Raw genomic sequence first — 25,660 nt, 5'->3', positions numbered from 1 at the left:
TGGTCTAATAAAAGATAAATAAATTTTAAAAAAGTCTCTCTCCCCACAATTTTTGCTTAATTTAATAATAAAAGCATACAGTTGAAATTTGAGAGCTATTGGTAAACATAGTTTATTGAGAAGTGTTTCCCTGGAAGACAGAAACTTAATATTTCTTGTCATTCAAAGCAAATCGATGAAAATTGCTGAAGTTTATAAAGTGCCTCTGTCCTGCCCATTTTATACTCACCTCAGCTTGCAGTCCTTTGGGAAAGCCAGGATGGTTTGTAATGCTTCACAAAAGCTAGAAAATTGTTTTCATAACAATGAAAATAAGTAAAATTTGTATTGTATATTTGATACTTTCCCATGTATTGTAGCAAATCATCTACTAGTAAAAAGCAAAAGCTATGCAAAACGTTTATTTCATCAGAAGGATTTAAGCACAGTGACAATGTTATCCCCACAGTGGAAAAAAAAAAAAAAGCCCACAACCTGCTACTCTTTCCCTATCAGAATGTATTAGGAAAAAATCTTGTGAAGTCAATGGAATTACACTGGTATAAAAGATAGTTTAAAAAAAGCTCCTATATTTATTAAGAGGATTTCTTACTTTAGCCGCTCCAAATCTCCAACTAAAAATACTTGGTCAAATCTGTCTTAATGTGTGACTGAATGAGAAATGAGAGAACGTGGCTCACTGTTTTGGAGGGGGAGAGGGCACCTTCTAGTTTATTAACTAGAGCGATACTCTCACAAGTATTTTTGCCACATTGATATAATGATTTTATGGTCAGTACAAGCATATGGATAAAAATATAGGTTAAATATGTACCCCAAACTGGACCATCGAATATGCTTTGCCAAGATCAGTATTTTGCCATTCTGCATTAGAAAAATGCAATGAATTGCTAAAATTTCCAAGTTTCTTTGGGGCAGTACGTTCCTAAATTGGATTGGGACTCTATTAAGGAACATATGTGACACTAAATATAGCATTTGTTAAGGCTGAAATCAGCGTGAGCTCAGAACCTAAATATTATGAAGCTGCAGAACTTTTGGCTCTTTTCTAGGAGCTGGGTCCCTACAGCTCCTTCTCTGGCTGTCTCTGGAAAGGAGAGCTCACGTCTCCTCCGTAGCTCTGCCAGATGCTGTCTCAGGGTATCTGTCCTACTTCCCTACTTAGAGATATCTGCTTATCTGCAGGCTGCTTCCTGATGATGCCTCTTCCTTGCTAGAGGAAAGCTTTTCTACTTTGCCACCCAGCACTGTCTGTAAAAGACTGGGGAAGGGCTCTCTTGCTTCAGAAAACAAATGCTTGTGTTCAAAAATAAGTCCACTCTATCCATAAACAGAAACACACCCTCCAAGTGTGTTTACATATTAGCACTGTTAAACAGAATCTGCCTCTTTTAATAAGGGTAAGACAAGGTTTACTATACCATACTCCAGCAGAAAAGACTGTAGAGAGCACACCTAACTTTTGTTTTTTTTAATTACTACTGTGTTCACCCCTGCCTTCTTTATTGATCTCCCTAATCCCTGCTGACAAGTAAATGAGGAGGAAAAACCTTTAAAATGAAGTTTGGATAGCATTTTTGGCTTGGATGGATGAGCAGGTTGAGCTTTGGAGGATTTTTTTTAAATAATAATTAAATTACATTTCAGAACTTCCTCCAAATACAGCCAAAATCCACTCTTCATCATTTGTGCAAAATCAGAAAAGAGCAGTACTCCATCTGAGAGAATGGAATGCTCACTAAATGCCAGAAACTCCTCTTTCCTTCTCCCTTGCAATCTTCAAATGCTTCCTTGATATCTTTGTCCAGCCCTGCCCTACAGGCTGACACAGCAGCCACAAGTGAGAGCCTGCACCAGACCCTGCACCAGAAGGCATCCTGTAGCAGTGGTACTATCTTCTGCATTTTGGGTGTCACTTCCTTAATTTCTTATGCTATCTTCCAGATGTTCCTAGGAGGAGAGAGGATCCCACATATCCCAAGCTGCTCTGCACTGACTTAAGCAAATTATCAGGATGGCTGAAGAGAGAGAACAACCAGAATGAGTGAGAGCATATCCTGGAGAGAAAAAAAAAATTGCTGGGGATTCAAAGGAACAAAAGAAGTAACTTGAGTATTAAATACAGAGATATGCAGGTATTTCAGTATTCCACAGAGTCTCCCTACTCCTTCTCATTTTGATCTTAATTTTTTTAGCTGCCATCAGTTTATTCACAGAGACAGTAACACCAGCTCAGTGCATGTGTTACATGTACATGTGTGTGTACATATATATATATATCTGTAAAAAAGACCCCACCCCCCCAGAAAATACACACCATTAGGAGCTCCCTTCTGCTGAAATACTTCATACTGTATTATGCAAAGAGTGAAAGTCAGATTTTCTATTCTTTTACAGATGGTTTCAACTGATTATCTGAAATAATCTCTCAAAGAAATACTTCTTGGCCTCAGCCTCCTTTGTTTAAAATTGACAGAAGTTCTGCCATTATTTCAAATGACACTGGATCAAGACTTTTAAGATTAGCTATTAGTGTTCTCAAGCTTCAGCCAAACATTGATTATTCTGAGACAATAAGTCTTTCAGTACTTATTGCACATAAATAATTGACTGAAAAGCCTCTCCTATTCTAAAATCATAGTGTAAAGCGGGCTCACTAATACATTTTTTTTTGTTTGTTTTTAATGGAATTAATATTATGGACTATGGCACTTCAGAAATATGTGCAATGAACATTACTTCATGCAAGATAAGTAAAAACAGTGCCACTGAAGAAAATCAGAAAGATTATAAGGAATAGATATATTTCTTCCCCTTTCTTACTGTGATTTTCAAAGTCAAAATGTTTAATCATTGCTTGTTATTAGGCAACTTACAGTGCTAATAGGATGATGACTCCTGTTTAGCTCTGTTTTCATGCTTCTTTTATTAATAGGTTTATTTGAAATCCAATTCCTTTGAGCAAATTTAGAATAGATAATATTACAATTCTCACAGCATTGTGGGACAGCAAACAAAATGTCATTAACATGTAGGTTTAACTTCAAGGGCTTTAGAGATTGCATTTCAATATTCTTATTCTCTACTTTTAATTAATAAAAGTAACTACACCTCATAAGATGACTAAACAAGATTACAAGGTCAGGAAGGTCCGTTCCTGTGCTGTATAATGCTGCTGAGTTGAAGTTGAGTTGTTAGACTCCTGAAACAGTAAATATTATTAATTTATTTATTATCAGACAGAGGTAAACCACTGGACTGCATAGACTATGGATCAAACCAATTATGTCAATGAATATGTTCCTGCACCACAAGGGTAGCCCCACAAGGGTAGCCCATGAGAGATGGATAATGCTGCCTTAAAAAAAAAACATATTTCAACTTTTATCCCTTTTCTTGAAAAAAAACCCCACAAAACACACACACACACACCCTCAAACCATATGAATGCATCATTGCATGTGAGGTTTAGACTTGATAAATAGCCATGTAAAAGTGAAATGTACATCTCTTGTGCAGCTAAAACAAAGAAGTCTGATCAATAATGCAGGATGTCTCATTTATACAACTAGCTATTTCAGCAACCCTCATTATCTTATACAGTAATAATTACTCAGTCAATTAGCTATTATCCTTTTCTAGCCCCAAATCTGAATGCTTTCATAATCTCACTGTATCACCTCTTATATCAGTAGAGGTTTATATTATTAATTGCTTTTACATTTCATAGAACTGTATTTCTTGATTTACAAACAAAAGCAGAAAAAATGCTCAAGTACCTCAAATTCCAATCAAATTGCATGAAGCAAGAAGTAGCCTACATTGCTGATAATTTTAAAAATGCACTGACATAGAAACTTAGCTGGGAAAAGTTTCCTGAAAAAAACAGGTTATTTCTATCACATCACCAAGAGGATCATTACCAGGTTGCTGTTACCCTCTCTTACTGTCACTGCACAGAGAAAACTGGCTGCCAGGTAATCTGGCTGAATAAAAAATTCACCATTCCTAAGTTCCATATTGCAGCAGCACCTAAGAAACCCACACAGAGAACAAGCAGATAATGGTCCCCTGCCCTGGAGAGCTCACCATCTCATACTGGCTTTGGGGGACTAAAGTTGTTCCCCTAAACTCCTTCAGTTCAACCCACTTGGGCATTTTTCTTAAGCCATCAGATGTCAAACTAATATTCTGGGCTTCACCAAAATTTTTAGGTCTACGTAGTGCAGCAGGTCATTTCCCTCACTCACAGTGGTCTATTCTAATCATATCTAAGCCATCCCTTCATACAGCCACCTGCCCTTTGGAGGAACTGTGCACAGCATTTGTTTCACATTTGCCAGAGACTATCAGAGCAACTAATAAAGGAAATTAGACATGGTATTTGGCTATTGGTGTGAGTCAGCACATGGAAAATGGGCTAGAGTGTTATAATTAATGCCATGTTGGAAAGCAAAGTGAGCCAGTGTTGCCCACCTCTGTATTGTTGTCTATCAGAAATAAAAAGGGCTTACATTTACATAATAACACTTCAAAGTGGAACTTACAGTGCTTTGAATACTGGATATTTAATTTCCCACATTGTTGAAATGTAGCCATTCTCACACAGCAGAACAGTAAGCATATGCTGCCAACAATATTACATGGCTGTCTTCAGGGGCCAGCAATCCATTAAATTTACATCTCAATTTTAGGCTAAATGCCTATATAAGTAGACTATAAAGGTCTAAGCTGTAAGTTTTGGAGGAGGGAGAAGGCAAGGGAAGGCAGTCTGAAAACCAGGAAAAAATGTAACACTGCTATTTTACATTACTTTTTGATCCACACTATTTCTTAAGGTAAGTTTAGAACACAAAATGAAAGATCTGAGAAATGACTGAATAGTCTCCTGTTCAGATGATCTAGATGGTGTGTGTGTGTCCTCTTTTCAGACATGAAAAATACAGTAGGAAATGCTTCAGAGGATCACTCCCTGCTTCAATACTCAGGAATTACTTTGTGCAACATTCTGCGCACACTTCAGTAGTAAGCTGTCAAGAAGTATAGATTATTGGTATTTTACCCTTGCACAAGTGCACAGAAGGAAAAAAAGCTACCCCAGTGGGATTCAAATCCCCTCAGCTTTGGACATGTGCAGTACAGACAGCCAGTGTCCATGCTGGTTGCTCTGGCAGTCAGCTGAAAGACACAGGCATGGTCTGTCTTAGCTCTCGCCTTAGAATAAAATGAGTGATGCCCTACAACTGCTTGCTTCTCTCCACTGCTTACAGACAGGTCAAGAAAGCTGGCTTATCAATCATATCAATTTTTTAAAAAATATTCACAATGAACTAGATGAATCCAGTGCAAAGCATCATTAATGTTTTGTCTAATATGCTGGAATGAATATAATCATGTTTTTTTCTTTTGCATTTAGAAAACCTAAGAGACATGCTGTAAGTAGAAGTTCTCTGTAACTTCCCACAACATATCCAGGAGGTTAAAAAGGGGAGGAAAATGAGGATTTATCTTATCTGCTAATTGCCTCCCACATTCTTTTTCTTTGTCTCTGTTCTTTGTAAACTCTTTTAGTGGGTATTGAGCTTGAAAATTCTCTGAAGTAAAGGCTATCCTTCTATCCAAATTATTTTTATCCATGATGTATGGTCCTAGACAATATAACAACTACAGACCAACACTCTGCTTGCTTGATACTGAGAAGGGAATGCCCTGTATCCTTTGAAAGGATGATGCTGCAAGAGCAGCAGACTTTCAGGAACATAATCACCTTCCCAGAGCTATTCACAGGTAGGAGTAACTTCACCAGGACCTAGAGTCTGATAGGTGTAGAGAAGTCCACAGACTAACACAAAATGCATTTAACAATATCAGGTTTGAAATCATAGAAATACGCATTGAGGATTGTCAGCTTGTAGAGTCCTTGGTAGAGGCAGATACTTACAGACTGGCAAAAAGTCATGCTGGCAAGTGCCATACAAAATCTTTAAAATAAACCTTCAGCTCCAGCTTCATAATGTTGATATCTGAGAGTGCACTACATGCTACTTTAAGAAGGCAGTCAGACCTTTTGACTAGCAAGCTAATAAAAACATTTCAGTGTCACCACTTGTTAATTGACTGTATTTTTTTTCCCTGCTAATATCCTTTACAGTTTTTTTTGGTAGTTTAAAAAAAAAAACATTTAAAAAGCCATATCTAGATGTTAGGTAGGGAATTCAGAGATAGTACAGCTTTGCTACTTCTACTGGCTAGGACCAAATACTACCAAGAAGAAGTATGACTAGGGAACAAATGTTAACATTTGATATGCCTTGTCAAACTCAAACATACATTTTTAATTTAAACAGAGCTTCACTGCAGCACTGAACCAGGCAGAGTGCACTGGCCAGTGAAACCAGATTTGCTGCTGTTTGATATGCTGCAGAAAGGGCAATACAAGTGATTCATTACAGCAAATAAGGTCACAAGTTTACCATTGATTTATTGGTTTAAAGGGTCGTGTGTGTGAAATCAGCTCACTCTGACAGAGAAAAGTAAAGCTCGGTGCCAATATCTTTGTGTTTTAACAGTTTCCTGGCTGTTTGCTTTAAGTCTTCCACCAATGCTGCTTTAATGTGCAGTGAAAACAGAGGAAGAAACATTCTTGGGAACTTTTTCAGACTGACATCCATAGCACTATGCTTTAAAAACCTATATTAAGCAAATAATGAATTAGTACTCACAAACATATGATTAGTATTCTCAGAACACACCTTGCAGAATTGCTCAGTGCAAACAGGGAGGACAGGGGATGTAGTGAGTGATGGGTTCAGTTTCCTGGGGTTTACAAGAGAGTCCTCTGTGATTACCATCAGTTTATATTGGAATTACTCATCTTGCTGCCTGTGAACAAGTACTGGGTCACAAGTTTCTGGGTGGTGGTCTAGCAAATGTTTCCAAGAAGAAATATGAATCCTACGCACATGCCTTCCCTCCCACTCAACCAAATCCTACATACAAAGTTGTGATCAGTGCCAGTTACAAATGAGGAATGAGCAAGCGCTAACCATGGAGTAAGTGATTCACCAGTCTAGCAAATTAAAGTCTAACAAAATAAAATTTAATGCAGAGGAACGAGCGGGGAAGGAAATTAGGGGGGGGAAAAAAGCATGCGTGGATATGAACTGATACTTTCATTATTTACCATATTTGGAATGCATCTTTGAAGGTATGGCTACACATATTCTGCAAAGTTTACTTGAATGAATGAGCCTGAGATTTGCCTCATCAGACAGAAGCAACTGTAATTCCAGACAGACAGCTGAACTGACTTTCTAGATTCCCTCAGAATCAAAAGCAGGGGAAAGGGCACTTTTAGACCTATTTGTGACAACTATCTCAGGCCAAGACAAATTGGCCACTCTCCTTGGTTATAAGGGAAAGCTAGACATCTATCTCAGATGTAAACATGTACAGCTGCACTTCAGATTCTTATATTTGAGCAGATAAGGCTCAAAATAAGCCCCAAAAAACCAAAACCTCACCTTTTAGCAGCCCACCTAAATTTACTCTATCTACTCCCTATTTGTCAGAGCACCACTACAGACACCGAGGTTCTGAAAACAGGTTTAAAAACGCCAAGGCAGGTATCGACAGAGGATCCAGAGGCATTCTGCAGGCACCAAATGTCCCCAGGATATCCAGGCTGTCATACGGCCCCATATCAACACACGGGTTCCGTCACAAAAGCAGCAGAGACACGGCAGCGCGCTGCCACATCTGAATGACTGTGTTCAGCTGAGAAGCGAGGCTTGTCATGGGAGTCACAGCAAGACCCGATGCTGGATTGCTGCTGTACTCAGGATCAGCACGTTCCAGGCGCCTCTGCACAGGTTTCCCTGCTCGGGGTGGAGCTGACACGATCGATCTGCCCGCGGCCACAGCCGAGACTCGGCGCTTGAGGCGAGGCTGGCACACGCCCGGGCTCAACACCTCGCAGCAGCCAGCGGTGGCCCCGCTCAGCTCTGCGCTGCCGCCCGAGCAACACGGGATCCCGGGGTGCTCAGAGATAATATCCAACAGCCAGCAGACATTCAAACACAGCTCAGGGCAGGGGAGCACGCCAGGTCCCCAAGAGAGCAGTCTGCATTGTTTGCAGAGCAGGCGCCGCTGTGAAGTCTCATTAAGTTCGGTAATGTCGCAAGTCCCAGAGATTTCAGAGGCATTTAATCATGTACTTACACGTTGGCCGAGCGGGGTGTAAACAAGCACACACGCTTTGCTGATTACAACAATTTTTTGACACTAAGCAACATGTTGCAGAACGGTATTGGGATTGTCAAGTACAGGCTTAGAGAGTCCAACTCTTTAATACTTAGCGGGGCGGGGGAGGGTTTTGTGGGGAAGTTAGAGGTGGCTAAATTAGTGGGCTTTGAAGAAATTAACTATGAATGTTCAGAGAGCTAAGTGAAGTAGTGTTTGAATCATTAATGACGATTTTCAAGAAATAACAGCAAGCAAGGAAGGTTCAAACTGTAGAAAAGTATAAATGAAATACTTATTTTTAGAAGAGAGAATAGAGAACATAGAGCATTTTATATTGTCAACCTAACTTTTATCCCCTGAAATGGAACAAATTATTAAATAAAAAATCGGTAAATACATGGAAGATTATGATAATTATTAAAAACCAGTTGAAATGGGTTAGTCATGAGAAAAATTGTATCAATTGATACTAATCTCATTCTCTGACAGGATAATTGCTTTAACAAATAAGTGCAAATAGCAGATATGATGCATCATGACAATGACAAGCTTTTGACATTGTTCCACACAGCATTTTACCAAGTAAGCCACATCAGTGCATTCCAGAGATAAGTAGCAACCCTGTAGGTGCACAACATTTGTAAAATTGCTCTCAAAGTGCAGTAATTGATGGTTTGTTGTCATTCTGGGAAGCTTTCTCAGGAGAAGTCCCACAGTACGTCATCCTGGGAACAGTTTTATACCCCACATCCATTTAACAGCCTGGGTGATGGCATGTGGGTGCACTGACACAGTTTGGCAGTGATATCAGCTTGGGTAAAGTGGCAAAGTGCTGTGAAGGATGCAAATAGCACTAAAAATGGGTCTTGAAGAGTCAGCCTAAAATCAATCAGAGAAAATACAAACCAGACAACACTTTGGAAAGAGAAATCAAATGAGGGCAGAAATTTAAATATAGAATAGGAAACGACTGTGTAGGCAGAAAACAATCAGGGAGATCACAAACTAGAGCAAACAATGTAATAGATGACACAAAGAGTAATCATTCCACTTAGCTCTGGCAAAGTCCCAGCAAATGAGAACTGAGTTGGGCACTGGACACTGTGCCCCAAGAAATAAAAACTGCACTCCATCACTGCGGGTGAGGTACACATATGACAGCAAGGAAAGTAGGAAATACCAGCTGTGAGGAGAGCTAAAGGAATGAGGTTTATGTGGCTTAGAAATATGGCAGTAAGTTGTGAAATAAAGAGCTCAAGGAGAGGTATTATAGTGGCACTCAAAAATGTAGTAAGCTGCTATAGAAGATTTGGTGGCTATTGTTCCACTGTGACAACTAGAGAAAGAACAAAGATCAGATGAATTTCCAGCAGGGATTTAAGTAGAATACTATGAATCCAATCAAACAGTTCAGACTGAGAAGCATTTAAACAAGCTATGTTAGAGGCTGTAAAATCTTCCCTCCAGAAGTCCTGAGCCTGCTTCTTTTGAAATGCCACACAACTTTGTTTGTATGCTTAATAAAAATACTAAAGGTGTACATGGTCATCAGTGAGTTTGAAAGGCTGTTTGGTCTCTGTAAGCCAAAAGTTACTGAGTATTGCTACATCATTGCAAGTCCACGTCACACTGATTTGCTGTTTCTGTAAGCATGGGCTTGAGCTGCAACAGGATCAGACCCACATTTTTCCTTGCACAATGGTGCCTAAGTAATGGCATGCACGTCTCAGATCTTTTAATGTAACATAATTTAATGCAGGTTTTGTATTTGGATGGTATGCATAAATCACTGCAAAAGAATTGCTATCTCACTATAAGACAGGAGTTACTAAACTATGTGTACTAGACAAAGGAAATATTTTTCAAGAGGTTTGCCTGAGGGAGGATTTAACAGAGGAAGTTAATGCATTCCAGCAAGAATCTCCATCACTATACCAGTGGATTAATTGTAAGTAAATCTAAGGCTCTGAGTGAGGAAAATTTGTAGCATAAGGAACGTAGATGAAAAGTGTGGGATGGCTGTTGAAGATAAATACGTAATTTGAAACAAATTCTTAACTGGTTACATTTTTTTCAGCATTTTGTTATTCCCATGACTAACTCTCAGCTATAAGAATGAGGTTTTAATTCCAAGAAATCATTTTTTAATCAAGAATTCATTAAATTTCCATCTTTTCATTTTCACTGCAGTGGTTTCTTTTTCTGTGCAATGATTTTATCATCTGATTGCAATCAATATTGCTGTAACAGGCAGTATATGTAGTTCATCACCAGTCAGAGAATGATAAGAGATTACAGAACATTTATACTACCTCTTCTTAAAGTCCATCCCTGTACCTCATCCTCCTACCATTTGCAGGTTGTACCATTTTTTCTGTCTATTGACACAGGGATCTATATTTTACCAAAGATTTTCAATATTAATTTGCTGAAAAATGCAATGAAATATGTTTTTAAAAAATAAATGTGTTGCTGTAAAACATGTTCTTGAGAAGCAGTCTTTGCTTTATCATAGCAAAGAGATGGGTGTCACTAGTAATTAACTGGTTACTACACTAAGTAATTAACTGGTTATAAAACAGCTAAATAATGAAGAATCAGGAATCATGCAGAATGCAGATCAACAGGAAAAACAAAATGTTCTTTTAACTGACCTTACACCTACAAGTAAATTCTTCCTTTGCCTATTAGCAGGATAATCAGTTTTTAAATTATACTCTCTCCTCTTCCTCCCCAACTTGTTTTACAAGAACTGCCCTATCCTAGCGTCCAATCCCTTTCTTCCATACTCATGAAAAAGATTCAGTTCTTAGACACAAAAAAGGAAAGTGTTTCTAGTGTTTCTGTGGACTCCTCCTAACTGAAAAGCCAAATCTTGCCAAATGGGGAAGAGAATGAAGAAAATAATGCAATGATGGGAAAACACATCCATCTCCAGGACACAATTTCTTTCTCTTAATAATTTTTAAAGGTATAGCTAGAACTCTGCTAGATTCTCTTAATGAGAACTAAACTATTGAGGATTTGGGCAGTGTGCACTGGAAAGTGAACAAAGGAAAATGATAAACAGAAAACACAATTAGAAAAGTAGAAAAGCACCATTAATTACAGGTATTAGCACTGTGGTTTGTATTAAATTATGTAAATGAGAACATATCCACTCCCTTGCTTTTAAAATAGCTCTGAAAATATTTTGTAATATTTCCTTCTGAAAAAAACAGCTCAAGCCATAACCCAGGCTGTATTTTCAAATGTGCTGTTCTCCTTCATCATTAATTTGCTCCTTTCTGCAACCTGAAAATGGATATTGCAAAAACTTGTTCCATTTCTTCCCCCAGCTTATGCAAAGACAACCTAAGACCAGGCTCTGCTCAGTTGGTTTTATTCTTGCTGTTAGACATATAGGTTATGTTGATTACTGAGTAATATATAGACCTATATCAGTGATTTTGAATACAGGTGAATGTGAGCCCAGCCTTGACAGAAGACAGCAGCATCATTAAGGAAGATGTGACTAAACAAGATTAATTTTCTTGCCTCCTTTGGAGTTTATGTTTTATTTGCAATTAATTTTCATTATCAGATCGCTTTGCACAAATCTACCATTCTACCATTTTCATGAAGTTTCTTTTGTAACCTTGTGAAGAAACACTTACATGCCTCAGAAATGGCACTATTTATTGTCTAACATGATAGCTACGTCTGTTTCAACATATTCAATAATCAGTTAACCCATTTTCCTTCACACACTACCATCCTTCAGCTTGAAAAGCTTTTGTCCTAACTGATGCTTACTTTTACTGTTTCCAGACTGAAATTACACTTCTTTTCACCTTTTGTTTCTCTAGGCTAAATGAACCATTTTTCTCTCCTCGCATGAAACAGATTCTCTATTTTACTGATCTTTCTTTGAGTCCTTCCCTGTACCTCCTGCGGTGCGATTTCATCTTCTCTGAATAATAGTGACCAGAATTGCATAAATCATTTCAGATGAGGTGAGACCAATGTTTTTTATCTGCAGTATCTAATGGAAATAGCTGACCTGGCATGTCATGTGATTTTAGTAACTTTTTTTGCAGCTGGATTATATTTATGAGTTGGCCATCCTCAACTAATGCAATGAGCACTTCCTACCCACTGTTACTTCCAGCTAATGAGGTTCTTCCCCAGCAGAAAGCATTGCTATCAGTCTCCTTGCATGTTGTGTTATTAAAATTAATCCATTCTGTTATTAAGGTTCGGAAGGTCATCTAGTCTTGATCCTTCTCATATTGAAATTGTCTCAGTATTTTGTATCATCAGCACATTTCTTTATTATAGCTCTTTTTTTCCCCCCTACACCATTAATGGAGATTTCTGGATGAATAAAGATCTTCTGATGTTTTAGATGGGTATGTGATAGTTTTTTTTTCTTTCATCTCAAATGTGGAAACATTCATTTTCATATCTTCTTTCTCATTAGCCCCTGCTTTAATTTCCTTTGTAAAGGAAGCTGAGCGTCTCAAAATTCTCACTTTATTCTTACCCTTCTTAATATTTTTCAAGTAATCATATTGTTCCATTTCTTTCAAGCTTTTGATTGTTCCAAATAACCCTTTTGAAGTGGCTATTTATCAAGCTGGGACTGACTGTCACTCTTGTTTGAGATTTGAATTACAGATATGTTTTTTCAGAGAGATTTGGCAGCTGCCAAACTTTTTCCACAAGCAAGCCCTCAACCACTTCAATGCACTTGTTATCACCAGCTCATTCCCTTAATTTCTTGAAGTTTGACCTTTGAAATTAAGAATCTTAGTTATCAACCTACTTTTGTTCCAAGTAGTATTTTTCCTAACTATTCTTCCAAAAACTATTTCTCTCCAGACTTGAAGCCAAACATCTCCAGCACATCTTCACACTCTCTATGAGAAGTTCTTTGACACATTTTCCCAATACCAACTCAAACAAGTTCTACTTTATTTGTCCTGTCACTGTTTGTTTCTTAAATATCTACCACGCTGCAAATTCTAATCCTCCATTAATCCCCTTAACTTCCCAAACACCATGAGTGTTTTAATATTTGTGTGATCCCATCCTAATCTTTATTCTGTCATATCTTCTGTTATCCCTACAAGATCTAGTTTTGTTGCCAGGGCTCCAGTGATATACAAATATCACAGCTGTTTCTTGCTAACATGACATTCTCCCTGGAAGAGTTAGTCCTCTTCCCAACTCCTGGCTACATACAGTTTAAGCTACACTGTCATCACTATTCCAACCCTTTCTCTTCGCTGTCACCATTCTAACCTCTGATACTTCTTGGGCTACTTGCTCAATTTCCCTCTTCCACTACCTAAAATCAAATGGTGGGAGGCTAATTTTATTCTATATTTAAAGCTATTTCAAACAACTGATAGGTAAATAACCCACATACAGGGGAGTTTAGGTCATGAAGACTCCTTTATCTCTTGCGCCTTTCTAACCAGGCCCTGCATCCCAAAACATAAAGAGTATGTGATGTGCCTCCTCTAAATGACAGCTTTGGGACATGAGAATCAAAGTATGGAGCTAGGAAAACACCACACTGTGGAAATAATGAATCAGTCAAGGAAGCAGCAAGAATAAGAGAACAGGGAAGAGTGTAATTGAAGAATAAGAGAACAGGGAAGAGTGTAATTGAAAATAAATTTCTGATGGTGAGGAATATTTACTGCTATAAGCCCTTATCTTAAATCTTTATTTCTAGCACACTCAAGTCAAGGACTTTCAGGTCCTCTTGACAAAAAATTCTATCTTTGAACTGGTGTAAAAGTCCCTTTCCCTTCCAGTCTTCCATCCTTTTTTTGCTCTTTCTCACCATCTTCACAGTCTTTGTTCTTGGACTGTTTTGGTTGAGTTCATTTTTTTCATCCCTCCTTTTAACTGTCCTTCCTAATACATGCATCCTCCTCATCTGCTTCTCTCTTCTCTGTATTTTCCCTTCTAACAGCAAGTGAATTACTTGACTATATTTACATTTATAGTCAATGATTCTTCTTTTGCAATGTAAGCCTCCTCTCTCTTATATTCACATTCTTCCACTGTCACATAGCCTGCCCCACATGTCCATGAAGAAAACAGGTATCTGAAAAGAACCTCTTCTCTGCACAATCTCTTTCTCCTGTCAACATTAAGCAACAGCTCTTCTCTTCCATGAGCTCTATCCACCACAGTGTAGCTTCTGCCAGGAGTCAAATACAGGATGAACAACAAGGCCTCGTAGTTGCTCTTTATTCTTTTCCCCTTTCTCAGGCCATTGCCACGCTTGAATCAGTTGTTGTCATCACATTCTCACTGTTGTAAAGAAAAAAAATAACTCCTTTGTTATTCACCACTGTTTGTGGTCATTCCTTCTCTTAATAATTATTTTCTGGGTCTCTTAGATATAAGATTTGCAATTCACTGCCTGTGAGTCATGATTAAAGACAGGAGTTCCTCCCTTGCACAAGGCCCCTGGAGGCTTAAGTGCTAGTCCTCTTCAGGGCAGCACAACTGAAGGACAGACTATTTTCCTCTTGACCCTGAGGAGAACAAAACAAACAACACTTACTCTACCCTCTCCAAGTGCTAACCTTTGGCATGATCGAGAAACCCACACTCCCTTTCTCCTTCCTTCCTTCCTGGCCTGGGCTCAATTCAGAACACCCCCTGGGCAAGGCAGAAACAATACAGCAAGCTAAAGCAAGGACAGACTATCAGCTGGGGTATTGTGGCTCACCCTTAAGTGAAAATAATTGCAAACGGCACAGTATAGGACAGGGTTATCCAGAGAAGAAGGTATTTTAGATCCTGTAAATATATTAAGTGATTGAGGAAGAATAAATAAGTCTTCATGCCACTGTTTCTAGCATTTGCATGACTGACTAGTACTGGTGTCATAGGTGGTTTAGTAGCGAGGGACATATAGAAACCAGATTTAGCCAGTACTATATTAACCTTAAATGGAAAAGCTGAAAGTCTTCTGCTTGTAACAGAATGGATTTCCTGTGCAATAAAAGTCAAGAAACTTAAAATGTTTCGGGCTTACAAGTTGCAAATAAGATATCTACTTGGATGCTTGTATGGAAACAAGAAACATATCACTTTGGCTTCACTGCTATGACCCAAAATGTGGTTATTTTTGGACCAGATTCCCAGATCTGTCTCCAAAACATTGCATATTCAGGGCTATCACTGTGAATGTCTACACTTGCACACTAACACTGGTGCAGTCCTGGAAGAAGCTCTTTTCTCCCCAGCTCTGATTAAGTGTTCATTTCACCATACACCTCAGCTTTGAACTGCATGCAAGAAGTAGGTAGTGGCATTTGTCTTTTGTGACAAAAAATAAGAGAACATCAAATCAATCCCATGGTCATACAAGATAAGGTAGTGGGTATGGGATATTGAGTTGCACCTGGGTCAGTGCAAGACTGAAAGGCATATTTAGGGGTCTGCTGGTAGTCTCTTCTAGTCAAAAGACCGTTACACCCAATTCAAGTTTGTGTAAAGTATCAGTGCTCCTCATTTTTCAGATGATGTGAAATGCCCAGCTTAAGACAGTGTTGGCTGGCTATGAGAAATGATTCAGTTCAGTTCAGGCAGGGCTCTCGCTGCTGTACCACATTTCCTCCTCAATTCCGCAATGAGGAGGACTCTTCCTCAATGGCAACATGAAGAATGTGAAGCCATCAACACACGTCGACCTGTGCAGCCTATAAGACTGCAAAACATGTATCCATGCCAATTCAGTGCCCATCAGATCCATGTTTTCCTTCTCACCAGAATCAATGCCTCAGGCCCATCTCCAGTACTTCCAACACCTTTGACCGATGAAGGAGTCTCCTCAGCTAATTTAGTAGATGCAGGGAAGTACAATGTCCATCACTGGAGCGTGTTTGGCCCAGCAAGCAAGGGCAACAAAGCCCTCCAGAACCTCTAGATCTCACCTGCTTCATTTGAACAGCCAAGCCGCACTTCCCATTTCCAATTATGAAAGCAGGATGATCTAGGCGTGAAGACACCTCAGTGGCACCCTTGAGGCTAACACATTTCTGGCAGAGGAAGAAAGGCGAGGCAATCAACAAGCCACAAAATGTCAGTGGTGTCGGCCATGGCCCGTCCAGCAGCAGCTCGTGCCACATGGCGCTCTCAGGTGGGAGGAAGGGTCAGATGTGACCCTTAGTGCCATGGTCTAGTTGACGTCATAGGTGGGATTCAATGATCTGAGAGGTCTTTTCCAACCGAATTGATTCCACGATTCTGAACTCTTGGGACAGCGGCAGAAACTGACCGATCCGACCCGCCCTCACCGTCGCCGAGGCCGCCGCCATTTGCTGCCGCTTTGCCGCCAAAAACGCGTCGCCGCGCGGGCGGGGGAGGGCCCCGTCGCGTGGCCGCGCGGGGGCGCGCGCCCCGGCGCGCGTGGCGTCGCGTCACGTGAGGCGGCGAGGCCCCGCCCCCCTCCCCGGCCCCGGTCCTTTGCGCCGCGGGGGGACGGCGGGCGGTGCGCGCGCGCGCGCGCCCCGCGCGCTCCCGCGCGTCTCCGTCTCCTCCGCACGTGACCCCCCGTCCCTGGAACGTGGCATTGTGTAATCACGTGACCCGGGAGCGGAGCGGGGGGAGCCGGGGGAGGCAGGCAGGGAGGAAAGGGGGGCGGGGGGGGGCTGCGTACGCGACGGAGCGGGGTGCGAAGATGGCGGACGAGGAGGCCGAGCGGGAGAGCGGCGGCCCGGGCGGCGACCTCCTGGAGCTGCGGCGCCTGCGGGAGCGGCTGCTGGAGCTGGAGAAGGGGCTGCGGGAGAGCCGCGAGCCGGCCGTGCAGGCGGCCACCGAGTACTGCAAGCAGCTCTGCCAGGTCAGGCCGCCTCTTCCCTTTTCCCTTCCCTTCCTCCGTGCCCTGCCCCCGCCCGCTCCCTCCCCTCCCCGGCAGGGTGTGTGTATGTGTGTGTGTGTGTGTGTGTGAGCTTGGCCAGGCCGGAGCGCGGGCGCCGGGAGGGACCAGCGCCGCCCCCGCCGCGGGGAACCCGCAGCCGGCGGCCCGGTGCTGCGGTCGGAGCGGGAGGGGGGGAGCGGGGACTCGGTGCTCGGGACCCGGCCGGGCGATCGACGCCGCCGCCGCTCGTTGTGGGGCTGAGGCGGAGCGGCGCCCGCTGCCGCTCCGGCCCGGCCCGTAATCCCCATCCCCCGCTTCGCCTCCCCCCGCCCCGGTTCTCGCGGTCTCCAGGCCCCTTTGTTGTGCTCTGCGGCTCGGCTTATCGAAGGGCCCTTTGTTCCTGGCGGTGGCGGACCGGGGGCCCCCCCCGTCCCCGTCGCTCCGACACCCCTCCTCCCCTGGGGGCGAAGGGAGGGAGGCGGCGGTCCGGGAGGTGGGGGCTCCGCCGCTCCTCCGAGGGGACGGGCAGGAGCTGGAAGTCCGTCCCGGATCCCTCGGCGCGGGGCTCCTGCTCCATGCCCTCTTCCTCCCCGCTGCTCCCTTCCCTATCTCGTACACTGGAGGGATAGTGGAGTTTCTGCCATGCTGGGAAGGTGGAGGTGGTGGTGGACTATACAGAGTCGCCGGTGGTGATGGCAGGTCTGTGGTGTTGCTCCCCGTTTTCTTGCCCTATCCAGGGAGCGCGATCCCACCTCGGGAGAGCCGGCACTGTTTGAAGCACCATTGTGTGTAATTATTCAGCCGTCGGGAAAAGGCCCGCTTCCCGGAGCTTGGGCTGGTCCTAAGGCAGGGTTTGTTTGCAGGTGTTTCTTCTGAGCTGGTGAACCTGCTGAGTATTCGTTCCTAAACAAACTTTGTGGTACTAGCTCCACAGACTGCTAAAAAAGCAGACAATTTTAGTCATATCTATGTCTATACCTGGCCTTGATTTCTCTTAGATATCCTTTCTTGGACAGCATTAGGTGCAGCCCAACGTATAAAACAAGTTCTCAAATTTTAGGCCACATGTTCTAAACCGCTACTTCTGTAGCTTTACTTTGTTTAATAGTCTGGGTGATACAAGTGATAGTGTCTGTTTACACATTGCTGTCGCCCATTCATGGACAATCAGGCAAATTGTTAAGAGGTGGAATGGATAAGAGTGAATTCACATGGTTGGTTTGAAATATGTTTTATTTATGATTTTGTATTTGGTTTCTTAAGGAGTTGATTCTTGATGGCCATTGTAGCATGCTAATTTCACATCTGTCGCTTCTGGATTAAACTGGTCTCTACTTCTTACTAACCAGGAAGATTTGCTACTAAATGTTTTAAGCATAGTTTTATTTTGTATATACAGAATTCATATGTCACGTTCCTTTTTCTCTGGTCAAAATTTATCATATTGTGCCTGGTTAGATGTCCATGTCGATGCACAGAAACATTGGTTTAAGCACAGGGAGATTGGTTTATGTTGGTTCAGATCAGTGTGTTCTCAGTCTATTTTATCTTTGTGCCTACTTTCTTAACTTCTTACACTGAGAGGTGGAAATCTGCCTTTCCTGGCTCCGGCTCGACTTGTGAATGAGCTGTTCATTGAACTGAAGTAGTGTTGGGTAGGTGGGAATGAAGACACCATCCTTGACATGTACAGAGTAGATTACTGATGTCTAAAGCAGATTTATCACTGAAATCATGGTTACATGTTCTTAGTGAGTGGCTTCATGAGTTGATTGATTGATTTAAAGTTTAACAAATAGGAATATTCTTCTTATTACTTCAATGACTGTTACAAAAGTCTTTTGCAAGGCCCAAGTTTACTAGGTTTTTTTAACCATGCCCTTTTTCAAAACAAGTTTCACTGAGCAAATCAGTTGTGTAGAAACTGACTTAGAAATCATGCTGTTTTGAAATGAGTTACTGTTCCTTCCATACCAAGATTTATAGTACAGCCGTATCGGTTTTTGCAGGTTGATGTGTAACACTGAGGGTTGAGACGCACTATTCAGCACTGAAAGAGTCTGCTTTTTCAAATTTTGAACAGACGTCTAAACTGATGCTTAACATATTAAAAAGTGTTGGTAGGCAAGTATTTTTGTACTGGTTCAGCAGGCGTTTTTTAAAATCTGTTCACCTGTGCTTGTGGTGCCAGAATACTTATCCAGCCTCTTCTGCAGTTTTAATCCTTTATTTGGGCTAACACAAAATAGTATTCATGATTCAGAGAGTAGGTTTAGCTACTTAGTTTGCACTGCATGACACAGGTTGTAGAAAAACCATGTAATATAAAAGCCATCTCAGAAATCTCTTTCAAATAACAGTTTAAAGGTATCTGCCATGCTTTCTAGAATGAAATCTTTGAAAATATATGCATGAAAGAAGGATTTGGGCAAATGTATGAAACTGAGAGTTATTTATTATATATATAAAAATTGAATATATATCACTTATTTATATCTTGGGTCTAGAAACTCAGTAATGAAGTAATGTCTTAGTATTTCTCTCAGTATGATTTCACCTGATTTTTTTTTTCCCTTCACGCTTAGTTTCTATTCATGTAATAATTGCACAGATCTTGAAAGGTCTGGTGTCCTTGTTTTGTTTTGCCAGGTAGTTACTCTGGAGCGCAGCAACCACCTAACTTGCTGCCATAAATTAACTTTTATTTTTTTTAATGGAGTGGGTAACAGTATTCAAGAAATAAGCTTATTTTCAAACTGATGGAAGCTAAAGAATGTGGAGTAAAGCGTGGAAAGATCCTTATGTTCAAAGGCAAATAAAGGATTTAAGTATTCTGTTCTTATTAAATGAAGTGGGAGCTGTACAGCCAAGTCCTTTATCTGGTTTTGAAATACCTCAGTTTGAAATATTTTATTGTTTATAACCCAGCAGTATAGAACAACTGTTAAAAACACAGAAAAACAAGACTATTGTACCTTGATGGAAAATGTTGTAGACCTGTTTTCTTCTCTTGTAAGAATGAAGTTTACTTTGATGTATTTTATATGCAGCATTTCATTAGCTATAAATATGTTTATGTGTTGCTGCTGATTGCTCTGTGGAACAGTGCAATTATTCTTAAATTTTGAGGGGATTATAGACTGGACCTTAATCTGTACCAGATCTGTGTGATTGTAGTTCTGTTCTCCATTGTCAGCCTGCAATAGAGAGCATTATTTTTATTGTTATCAAGTGGAATTCACGTCCATATGGGTATATGTAAAATGTTTTTTTAATTGTGATTTGTAATCTTCCGTTGTAATTCAGTAATGAGCAAATCCTTGACAAACGGTTATGTTTTCACCAACTATAAGAGTGCAGACTGTGGCAGACAAAACAAGTATCTTCAACTGTAGTGCCTAAAAATTGCAAGTGTAAATTTTGCAAGAAGTCAGAATGATCTGAAGAAGATTGCTGTTCCTGTCACCATGTGGTGGCTGATTAGATTATTTTCAGACTTGGCTCTTAAAGGTGACCAGTTGTTTGTATTCAGTTGGAGAAGACCAAAATGTATGTTCAGGTTGTTGTGCTTGGGAGCTAGGTGAATGTGCTGCTGTTGGGTATATCAGAGCTCCTCACTAGGGGCTGTGTTCCCTTCTAGTTGTCATTGCGCAGTGTACCCCGTTTTTTAAAATTTGTTTTGTAGAAATAAAAACAGATTGCAGACTGGTAACAGATTTTCTGTTGTCACTAGGTGGTTGTGAAATCTTTGTGGTGCTTCTACCTCTTCTGACTGTTTTTCTGTAGTTGACATGTTTTGAGTCTTCCCTCCTTTGTTATTTTGACACATCATCTCTTTCCCAAATCTGCTTCTAAGGGTTGTTTTGTTTCCTCTCCTGCTGTACTTTGTGGTACAAATTCTCCAAAAGTGTAAAGCAGTTAGGTTTGTTCTACTAATGTACAAATTGTGAGCATAAAGTGGCCTGTGTTAGAAGCATAAGATAGTATTTGGATGGTTGTGTGGCCTTTCCTCAATGACTTTGTCTGCACTTCTGGTTCATTTCTTGATTGTCTTGTCATGTCCGCCTGTTATGAGAAAGATCATGTATTAAAACTGTGCTTAGCTGTTAGTAGACACATTAATATCCTTCTAGTGTTGGCAGTTTACCCAGCATCTTCTTAACACTAGTAGCAGAAAAGGTGAAATGGTGATAGAAAAACGCAGTGGAGAGAATGAAAATTTTTGGGCATTTCAAAAGATGCCCCAAAGCTTCTTATAAAGAAAAATCGGTTTTAACTGCTCTGGCTGTACAGTTTGTTCTTACTGTTTTAAGCTGGTTTTTACCATGTGTTGAGGTTCTAGTGAAATATTAGGACCTTATGGTCTTACCCTATTTTTTTAGGTTGTGCTGTCATGCTAGAGCAGATCTTGGTAATATTCAGGGATATATAATCTAAGACATCCCTCCTAAAAGCAGACCTGCATGTCTCTACATAAAAATATTTTTATTATTATTACATATTTGTAATCACTGTATAGTACAAGGTTTTGGTAATTATTTGTCTCTGTTGGAGATTAGTCTTATGTTTTCTCTTACAGATTCTCCTATTAGTCTTACTTTAATTGGCATTCAGTTTTTATACCTCACAGACTTGACAACTTTCTGGTGCTGTCACCCTCTTCAACTGTCATTGCCTTCCTCACTTTTAATCTCTGTATTCGCAACTTCCTCTTCAGACCCAAAATGACAGAAATAATCTTCAGTTCTATCCATAAAATTTGAAATAAAACGTTTCTTAAACTTGTTACTTATATGTTCTGGATTTATCCAAACCCAGAGTCTGTCTTGATCTAATGACAAGGAAGTGTTTCAGTAGGCTGCTTTATTTTTTCCTGCAGGAGTTAGAGTGTGATCCCTTGCCAGGAGTAATTCTGTGTCTAAAGACCTCAACAGCCTATGAAGGATGTTTTTTTGCTATTTCATTGAACACCTGCAGTTGTGATGTGACCATAAGATTAGCGTTCACTGATGGTGAGAAACACCACCAGCAAAATGTCAGGTGCCTTTTTAATAGAAGTAAGAAGACATTTCCTGTTTTCTTAATATCACACCTGATTTCTTACTCCAGACAACTTTTGTCAAACTCTTCACTGAGTGAATAGGTAGATGTTCATCTTAGATTTTTCTTTAGCTCAACAGCTAGCAGTGATGTTTACATAATACAGGCACAAACTGGTGGAATGTAATTGTTGGTAAGTTGATATTTTTTGAGCTTTCAGTTCAATTATGCCCTGTCTAATCAAGTCTGTCTCTCTTCTTTTGGGTATGCATGGATTCCATAGCTTCTACTTCTTTGAGTAAAAAGTGTTTTCTGTTGAATCCAGTGAATGATTTTTACACTGAGGTAACACTTAAAAGTTTCTGTTACGATATTTCTGTCTCTACACATTTGGCTCTACCATTCTGTGTTGCTTCTGGTCTCACAGTTCCTATTTTTTTATAAATACATTACCATGAGTGCAAGATTCCCATCATAACTTCTAATACTTTTAATTTTACTTTCATACTTGTGACCTCCAGATGTTCTGCTATTCGGGGAGAGATGTGCAGCTGCCAGAAATTGCAAGGAATCTGCTAAAATATAGTACACCACACAGATTCCCAAGTGCATAAAGAGAAACACCTGCCATCACTGTGTTGTCATGCAGACTTTCAGCTGCCTCAGGCATTTTTGTGCTACTTCATCACTGTGAGACCTTCCATGTCAAACAGTCACATTATCTCTTTGGGGAGGTGGATAGAAGCAAAACCCTCTGATTTTTTTTTTTTTTAGCTAAGCTACATGGAGTTGGGGAAGTGGTCTTGCTGTCAAATAAAACAGTGTGTGTACCTATCCAGTTAAAATGTGCATCAAAAATCTTTAGAAGAAAGCGCTCTTGCTGTTTAGGGTAAATGTAATGAGTGAGCATAAATGTTCTAATCCTTGTCCTCAATAATGGCATCAAGCCCCAGCATCATACTAGATTGGAGCTGGTCTTTGTTAGAACTTTTGAGATGTGTACTATAAGGTTTTATTAATAAATTTTCCTGTATTGAAGTAAGCCAGGTAGACTATGATTCCAAAGCAGCATTGATTATTGGTAGGCTATAGCTATGAATGCTTGTTTAGTCTGTTCTCAAAACTATCCATTGAAAAAGATTCAAAAAAACTCTGCATAATACATCTCAGTTCAGTTTTCTTTGCCTTCGATAATTTCTTCTGCCTGCCCTTGCAGAACAACTTAATACCTTGTTGCAGGTTAAGACTATTGTGATTTATTGTATCCCTTGTAGATAATGAAAAGTAGCATATTCTCTTTCTGTTGGAAGTACCTCTTATATTTTCAATGCTATTTTCAGCTCTTTTCTACTTTTTACTTTTCAGAACAGTTTTTGCAGTTCTTGATGTTAATTTTTTCCTATTTCCCCCCTTCCTTTTTGCTTTGTTGCTATATCCTTCAAATGTATGGGATTTTTGGAGTTCTTAATTGCAGGGAAGGTAGCAATCTGATAAGAAGGTGACAGTCTATGTAAGACTTAGAATTTAACTTAAAACATTTCTCCTTCCAAGTGCAAGTATTCAAGAGAAAAGTGGTAGTTCTCTGAAGCTTACAAATTAAGGCAGTTAAGAAGATGACAAAATGTAAGTTTTGTAAGTAATTTCTTTCCATATAACTTCAGCAAATAGATACTTAGTTTCATAGTTACCCTGATGCATGTATTTTGCAGAGTTAAGTTTCTTGATGCTTTTACTGAAGTTACAGGGAAAACCCCTTCTATCAGCAAACCAGCATTTCTCTAGGAAACACTTCTAGTGAAAAGTTAATACTCACAGGTCAAAAATTTTAAATAGGTGTTTTTAAAAGGCCTCCATGCGTATCCTTGTGCAATTATAATACAGTGTGTTTATTTCTGTAGTTTTCATGAGGGAAATTAGCATGAGGTTCTTAGGCCGCCAGCTTCTTTACAATGATGATGTACAACAATTTTAGTTTAAATAACGGGTAAACAGTATGGCTTGAAACTGTCTTTTGAGATAGCATTTCCCATTTTATTAGGTCTGTGCTTTTGCACTGGTTAACAACTTAATGTGTCATGTTTTAGGAAGTATGAAAGTCTTTTTTTTGAGGTATGAAATATTTTTTTCTGTTTATCTTTCCAAATATGCATTAAAGACAACTCCATGGTATTATTTCTCAGGTCTTTCATCTCTAAGGATGAAGTACACTGCTTTAATTTGTGAAGAGTTAATCTAATAACACCTGGTATTTGGCAGAACAAAGACTTTCAGAAAGAAGATATATGGAATGTCAAAAAGGCAGTGGAGCTTTATAAAATTATTGTCTGAAAGTAGACCTGATCCAGTAGGTAATTGGACCAAAATTGCAAAAATGTGTGCATGTTTTTGGTAAAAATAGTTTGATCAAATGTCTTTTCCATCTCCTCTTCTGTAACTGTTGTACAGTTTTCTGGTATACAATATTTCTAGCTTTATGATTTCCTGTATGTAGGTAAAGTAAATTAAACATTCATCAGAGAAATAGGTAAATCCTATGCTAACTAATGTAACTCTCACTTGATTGTTACTCATTCTGAACTAGTCATATAGTTCTTTGTTCTTATATTACATGGACAGCTACCAAAGCTCCATCCATCTTCAAACACTGACTCCTGGCTTTCATTCTCTCGTAACTGCTGGACAGGTGCATTTGTTGCTTTGAGAACCTTAACTCCCTGAAGTAAAATTCTTTAGGATAAAGACCAGTCTTTATTTGTAACTCTCTGTTGTCTTTTGGCTGAATAGAGCAGTTTTCATTTGAGCTGGTGTAGCATACTCAGTGTTCTGTTTATCAAAAAAAACCACCCCAGAATCTGGAAGGATTCCTTTTCTGCTTTTCAGAATGATGGAGTGAATGGGTTCTGTCGAATAGAAAAATCCTGTTTGGTATTTGTATATCTAACAGACCAAATATTGTTTTGGTGAATTAGTAAAGTGCATTCAGTGATTGGGCATTAAATCATGAATAAGGAGTTCCTCAGTCTTGTGATTCATAGAATCATAGAATGTTAAGGGATTGGAATGAAACTTAAAGATCATCTAGCCCTAACCCCCACTTGCCATGGACAGGGACACCTCCTACTAGAAGAGGTTGCTCAAGGCCTTATTCAGCCTGGCTTTGAACAGTGCCAGGTTTTTGGCATCCACAGCCTTCCTGGGCAGCCTGTTCCAGTGTCTGATTACCCTCACAGAAAAGAATTTCTTCCTAATATTTAACCTAACCTTCCCTGATTTCAGTTTGTACCCATTATTCCTTGTGCTGTCACTACAGTTCCTGATGATGAGTCTCTCTGGATTCCCTGTAGGCCCCTTCAGATACTGGAAGGTTGCTATGAGGTTTCCACACAACCTTCTCTTCTCCAGCCTGAACAACCCCAACTTTCTCCGCCTGTGTTCATAGGGAAGGTGCTCCAGTCCTCTTGTCAACTTCATGGCCCTTCTCTGAACTTGCTCTAACAATTCCAT

General features: G+C 40.2%; 1 protein-coding gene across 2 annotated transcripts in view; it reads left to right on the top strand.

Moving 5' to 3' along the window:
* The first annotated feature begins 16,190 nt into the window (after positions 1-16,190).
* The window catches only part of ZNF292 (zinc finger protein 292), a 50,997-nt gene continuing 41,527 nt past the window's right edge, over positions 16,191-25,660 (top strand). The window contains exon 1 of one of the 2 annotated variants that reach the window (XM_053974813.1): positions 16,191-16,396. In XM_053974813.1, coding sequence (XP_053830788.1) covers positions 16,337-16,396 — 60 coding nt within the window. In that variant the 5' untranslated portion in view covers positions 16,191-16,336. Of the gene's footprint in view, positions 16,397-16,936; positions 17,099-25,660 lie in introns of those variants that run through there. The other variant, XM_053974811.1, reaches the window with a different exon arrangement.

This window comes from Vidua macroura, chromosome 3, assembly GCF_024509145.1.
Source record: "Vidua macroura isolate BioBank_ID:100142 chromosome 3, ASM2450914v1, whole genome shotgun sequence".
NCBI classification, from domain to species: Eukaryota; Metazoa; Chordata; class Aves; order Passeriformes; family Viduidae; genus Vidua; species Vidua macroura.
The sequence above is the reverse complement of the archived record's forward strand: the minus strand, read 5'-3'. Positions and strand labels throughout refer to the sequence as shown.